At 37.9% G+C, this 7,079-nt stretch overlaps 1 protein-coding gene across 1 annotated transcript in view; it reads right to left on the bottom strand.

Annotated features, from left to right (window-relative positions):
* Nucleotides 1-3,128: 3,128 nt before the first annotated feature.
* ZNF280D (zinc finger protein 280D) overlaps nt 3,129-7,079 on the bottom strand; it is a 50,645-nt gene continuing 46,694 nt past the window's right edge. Inside the window, exon 13 of the mRNA XM_005880117.2 lies at nt 3,129-5,025. Within this exon, the coding sequence (XP_005880179.2) occupies nt 4,404-5,025 (622 nt within the window). The 3' untranslated portion in view covers nt 3,129-4,403. The remainder of the gene's footprint in view (nt 5,026-7,079) is intronic.

Below are 7,079 nucleotides of genomic sequence, written 5' to 3'. Positions count from 1 at the left end.
TCATGGAAACGCAAATTAAAACCACAATATTACCTCACACCTGTTAGAATGACTATTATAAAAAATATAAGAAATGCCCTAACCGGTTTGGCTCAGTGGATGGAGCGTCGGCCTGCGGACTGGGGGGTCCCAGGTTCGATTCCGGTCAGGGGCGTGTGCCTTGGTTGCGGGCATATCCCCAGTGGGGGTTGTGCAGGAGGCAGCTGGTCGATGTTTCTCTCTCATCGATGTTTCTGGCTCTCTGTCCCTCTCCCTTTCTCTCTGTAGAGAAGGTCAATGGAATATGTTTAAAAAAAGAAAAAAAATATATAAGAAATAACAGATATTGGTAAAAATGTGGAGAAAAGGGAACTCTTGTGCTCTATTGGTGGGAATGTAAATTAGTGCAGCTACTATGGAAGACAGTATGGAGGTTCCTCAAGAAATTAAAAATAGATCTACCAGCCCTCACTAGGTGTCTCAGTTGGTTGTAGTCCCATATACCAAAAAAGGTTGTGGGTTTGATCCCTTGTAGGGGCTCATACGGGAGGCAACCAATCAATGTCTCTCTCTCCCCCTTCCTCTCTCTAAAAAACCCCAAAAACAATCAAACAAAAAAACCCCATATCCTTGGTGAGGATTAAAAAAAAAAAAAATAGAACTACCATATGATCCAACAATTCCAATTCTGGATATTTATCTGAAAACACTAAAACTATATGCACGTATGTTCATTACAGCATATTTACAATCAAGGTATGGAAAAATCTTAGTGTCCACTGATGGATGAACACCTAAAGAAAATGTGATACACACACATATACAACACACTGGAATATTATTCACCCATTAAAAAGTGAATCTTGTCATTTGCAACAATATGAATAGACCGCGAGGGCATTATGCTAAGTGAAATAAGGCAGACAGAGAAAGATAAATACCGTATGATCTCACTTATATGTGGAATCTAAAAGGAAAAACAAAGTTCCTGAGCTCTTGGATATACAGAACAGGTTGGTGGTTGCCTGATTTGAGAAGTGGGTGAAAAGGGTAATGGGGTCAGAAGATACATATTTCTCTAGGCCACACTGGCCTGGGCTGTAAAGTATATCTTTAAATTGCATACTGTCTTTCCTATTAATAAAATGATTATTTAATCCCTCCTCTCGAGATAAAATTCCTCAATTCCTGCTAAAAAAAAAGATCGCGAGGTCCTTTTCTTTAGGTTAAGAAATCCTCCATGCCATCCTATATACAGTGGGGCCTTGACTTACGAGTGTCCCGACTAACGAGTTTTTCGAGATACAAGCCGTCTCTCGGCCGATTTTTTGCTTTGAGTTGCGAGCTAAAATTCGGGTTACGTGAGCCAGCTTCAGATACCCCACCGCTAGTTGGCGCAGCGAATGTCACAGTGAACGCCACAACATCAGCCCAGCATCATGTGTCCCACTTGTTCACAATTGATTTGACATACGAGTAATTTGAGTTACAAGCTCCGTCACGGAACGAATTAAACTCATAAGTCAAGGCCCCACTGTAATAAAGAGCTAATATGCAAATGGTCATCATGCCCTCGCCCTTGTGCTGGGGCCAGGGGACCTGAGGCCACACCCCCCTGCCCAGCGGGGTTTGACGGGGGATGTGAGGCCATGCCCTCTGCCCGGCGGGGCTTGATGGGGGACCTGAGGCTGTGCCTCCCGCCCAGCAGGGCTTGACAGGGAATGTGAGGCTGCGCCCCCTGCCTGGCAGGGCATGACAGGGAACCTGAGGCTGGTCCCCCCCGCCCTGCAGGGCTTGATGGGGGTGGGGCCAGCTGGGTCTGGGTCTCACGCGATTTTGAAGCACGGGTGGGCAGGGACTTGACTCTGGTTCCCGCGGTCCACCCCAGACTCTGACAGGAGGGAGATTTTCATATACATTTTACTAATTTTCTTTCACCTCTGACACTTCTATTATATAGAAAGGGCAAATAGCAATATTAAAATATTTCCTAATTAATTCCCTTTTAATGTGCACAAATTTTGTGCACTGGGCCACTAGTATACATATAACTGTATAAATAATAAAACAAACTATAATTGTATCATCAATGGGCATGTTATTTGCAAAAAAAAGATTTATTTTAATAAGCAGCATTCAGTATAAATGCTAAGAACTATAAGTAAGGTAGAAAATAATAACTTTAGAATCGGATCAAATTGAGTTCAATCTTGGCTTTGTAATCTTAGGCAAATAATTGCACACATAGTTGATTTCCTCATTTTTTACATACAACAAAAACAAGGTAACTCATATCTTACCAATTCCTTTAAAAAAATGTTTAGTTTCTGGCTGGTTGCTTGGGCATTGTCCAGTGTACGGAAAGGTTGCCCATTCGATTCCCAACACATGCCTGAGCTCAGGGGGCGTGCAGGAGGCAGCCAGTCAATGCTTCAATCTCACATCAATGTTTCTCTTTCTCTCCTTCTCACTCCCTCTCTCTCTAAAAATCAGTTTACTGATCAGCTACTTTGAATACTACTATTCTTATAGAGGCAGAACAACAACCCCAAAGCTCAAAAAGGATTATAGCGTCATTTGGACTTATTTGGTACAGGGCTCAAGGATTTTCTAGCATAGGCTTGGCAACTAACTAACTGAATGACATTCAGAAAGTGGTCCTTATATAGACTTTTCTCTACTCCCTGCTCTTCTACGATTTAAATTACTCCCCAAATCTTTTCCGCTATATAGATTTATGTTTAAACAAGGTTAAGGGTGACAGTTAATGGGTCCTTTTCTCCCTATTTTTTCTTGGGTGCAGAAAAAATGAAAATATTTACACTCCTACCCGCCAAATATTCAAGAAAATACGTTGATAATATATTTTGCCCATTTAGCCTCTTTAATGTACTCAGCAGATAGAAAACTATAATATTAAATTATATATCTCTTGAAGTGAAAGGATTTAGCAAACAAATCCATTCTCTGTAAATATTAGCAGTATTTCCCCCTACACTTTAAGTACTAATTTATGATATATCATACACCAAGTAAAGAATACAGAATGAAATCGTACCACTAACTTTAACATGAAAATTCCTTAAACAAATATAGTTTGTAAAGGCACCAAAGGTAAATTGACTCAAGCAGTTTTCTGAAAAATAAAATTATTCAGGTACATATTTTTATTGCAAATATTTACTCAAAAACTACTATATACATCAGGATTTTAACAGACATTTAAAACATTTAACATTCAGTGAAACAAAATTTAAGGATTCAAAGCACATTTTAAGAAGTAAAAATGTAGCATTTTAAATAAAAGTTTATTAGTACTTCAAAGCAACTACGGTTGTTCATTTACTCATTTCTAAATCTATTATTTCTAGATGATTAAAAACAACTGAGAAATCAATTTAGCAGCCATCTTATGGATAAATTAGACTAAATATCCCCAAAACAATTTTTTACATCACTGCTTTAGGTCCCATTTGAAGTTTCTATTTTACAATTAAAGAAAACGTCACTTAAACATGGCTGGATTCATGCCAGGACATGTTTTCAGTTGACTGCTTTACAATATCTACATTATTCCATACTTTGGTTTGGTTTCCAGACCATTTTTATGGGTCTATTTCTAAAGATCATTAAAACAAGGTTAAAAGCATAATAACTACAGGAGTTTTAACAGTGGGTTTCTACTTTATACAACTAGCACATCAAGGGATTTCTGCACAGCTCACACTGACACAAAACACAAATATAAATTTATGTTTTAATAATTTCACTTTCACTGAAAGTTTAATTAAGGTAAGCTTATAGCCTGGCAGACTAACACATGTATGGAGGTACACAGATTCAAATATTCTGTTTACATGCTTCTGACAGTCTGGAATGTTACATTACATCCAAAATTAAGTTTATGTGTATCAAAATTCTCAATAGATTCATTAATTTCACACTCTACGCATTTACCAGCATCATACTCCAAATAAAGCTTTATTAACAATGCCAATTAGCCATTATCTAAAAATTCCCAAAAGATATATGGTTTCCAAATTTCTTCTTTTAAGTTAATTGAGAAGAATATAAAGGTAATAAGGATTTTTAGCTTAGGATTGATGGAAGTTTCACTGCTTTATAAACATAAATAATATTCTAATAATCAATTCATACTGGCAAACAAGTTCCATTTCCTTGAGAACTGTTAAATGAAGCTTTTCTATTTATGTTTTAAAACCTCTTGGAAATTCATACTAATCATGCTATTATTCAACTGATTTCTGTAATGACCTAGGTTGAACATACAGATAAAGTGTATAAATGACCTCCTCACATTTTTCTATTTCTGAACTCTACAACAGCACCACTGAGCTCACCTGGTAGCACTGATCTGAATGCTCTTACCACTGATACACTAAAACTGAGAATGACAACTAATTTCAACTTCTTTCTTTTTCATCTGCCAGGTCTACTGTTGTCTCTGTTGTGCTAGGGCTATTTTCTCCAGGAACATCATCTTTTTGATCAGACACTACTTCATCAGACTTGGCTGAAGAATCACCACTACCTTTCTGAAGAATTTCTGTGGCTTCATACTCAAGTACCTCCGATGGAGTCAAAGGTTCCAGATGAATACTGCCTTGCTCACTAACATCAGAACTAACAGATTCAGGTTCATCTCTTTTTCTCAAAAACTGATCAATGCTCACATCACCAGATGCTAACTGCAAATCCTTAATATTCTTCGAAGAAAACCTAGCTTCATTGGAGCTTTGATCTTTAATCTGATCACATGAAATTATGTTTTCTGAACTTTGGCACTTCTTCAACTCCGTTTCCTGATCAATGTTCTCTATTTGGTTTTCCTTTTCCACTTTATCTTTACCAATATTTGAAACATAACTGAAGATAGTCTTTGAGCCAGTTTCTTTGTCTTCAAGACAGGTATTGTTTTCCTTATCTGAAATTATTATGCTTTCTTCACTTTTTGTTGCTGATGAGCCTTCAAATGCATTTGCATCACATCCACTTTTTTCCTCTGAAGAAGCTTTATCATGTTTACTGGAAAAATAAGGCCATTTATTACCTATTGCTTCATAATACAATATTTTTTAACATTATCATAATAAAGACATGCTCTAAATTTTTTTTTTTTAAAAAGCCAAGGCCCACTTGCCCACCAAAAAGGAGGAAAAAAACAAAACAAAACAGGTTCACAGTACTTGCCACGTTACAATTTAGGAGATGGCCATTTTCTGAGGCAAGAATGAAAAACTCCAGAATCACATATTAAAAATAGACCTGAAGAGTCTATCAACTGGTTTTAGTCCTGGTTATCATTTTCATTTGTTATCATCCTTGCCTGTTTTTAGTTAAAATTTAAGCTTTCTTATTAATTTCTAAGAGTACTTTAAATAAGAAAGAAATATATATGTAAAAATAGCTATTTTTCTTTTATGATTTATATGTCCTCTTATGGTTATAGTGTCTTTCCCTATGCAAAATCTAATAAGCATTCACAAATATTTTCCTAATTTTTAACAACCTAATTAAAGAAAACACAAAAATATGCCTGAAAAAATATATGTAAATATACATGCATATATTCATAGATGTGTGTGCATGTTTGTATACGTATATGTTTGCGTGTGTGTCTATGTCTTTACTTTTACCTTGATGTGTTAATAGAAACTATCTAGTACCGCGGTTGGCAAACTGCGGCTCACGAGCCACATGCGGCTCTTTGGCCCCTTGAGTGTGGCTCTTCCTAAGCCTTAGGAGTACCCTAATTAAGTTAATAACAATGTACCTACCTATATAGTTTAAGTTTAAAAAATTTGGCTCTCAAAAGAAATTTCAATTGTTGTACTGTTGATATTTGGCTCTGTTGACTAATGAGTTTGCCGACCACTAGATTCTAGTAAATAATAAAACATTAGAAACAAAAGACTTCTAAGAGTATCTCTAGCCCCTTATCTAGATGTAACAATGCTTATTTTAGTGAGAATTAATTTATGATAACACAAGTCTTATTTCTTACATAAATCTACCCAGAATTTAGACTTTTCCCTAATGAAATGACAAATGTCAAACCAATGGTATCAAATATTTATTATTTACTAAATTATATTTATAAGGCCATTTCTCTGCAATGCATTTTGCTCTGATCTGTCTTTACACTATTCTAGAGCCAATACTACATAGTCTTAACAATTATACATTTTACAATGTACTTTGTTATTTAATAGAGCAAACTGCCTTCATTATACTGCTCTTCTTCCTAAATTTAATCATTTAAAAATGTAAAGGATATTTGTACACGGATGTCCATTAAAATAATGTTGCAATAGTGAATACAGAAACAACCTTAATATCTAACAACAGGGCAATCCTATCTAATAAAAGACAAAAAGGGTAATTAACCATACCTCCGCTACACTTCCCATTGGCTAATCAGCGAGATATGCAAATTAACTGCCAACCAAGATGGCAGCCGGCAGCCACGCAGCTGAAGCGAGCAGGAGGTTTGCTTGCTCCGGTGATGGAGGAAGCCAAGGTTCCCCGCCTGCCGCGGCCTGCTCTAAGCTCCGAAAGCAACAGCTCCAAAAGCAACAAAGTTTCAATTACAGAAGCCAAACAAACCCCAGATACCTGCTTTCAGCCAGCCGCAGCCTCAGAGCTGGGAGCGCCAGTGACGGCAACAAAGTTTCAATTATAGAAGGTAAATAAATCCCAGAATAAAAAAAAAAGAAAAAAAAGAGAGGCTGGGAGCTTCAGTTGCCGGCCAGCCTAAAAACGGCCCTCAGCCCCTCATCCAGACTGGCCAGGCACCCCAGTGGGGACCCCCACCCTGAAGGGGTTGTGGCCAGCCTGAAAACAGCCATCAGCCCCTCATCCAGGCTGGCCAGGCACCCAAGCGAGACCCCCACCCTGATCCGGGACACCCTTCAGGGCAAACCAGCCGGCCCCCACCCATGCACCAGGCCTCTATCCTATATAGTAAAAGGGTAATATGCAAACTGACCCTAACAGCAGAAAGACTGGGAATGACTGGTCACTATGACACACACTGACCACCAGGGGGCAGACGCTCAATGCAGGAGCTGCCCTCTGGT

This window comes from Myotis brandtii, unplaced genomic scaffold (assembly GCF_000412655.1).
Source record: "Myotis brandtii unplaced genomic scaffold, ASM41265v1 scaffold626, whole genome shotgun sequence".
NCBI classification, from domain to species: domain Eukaryota; kingdom Metazoa; phylum Chordata; class Mammalia; order Chiroptera; family Vespertilionidae; genus Myotis; species Myotis brandtii.
This window is presented reverse-complemented; position numbering and strand designations above follow the sequence as displayed.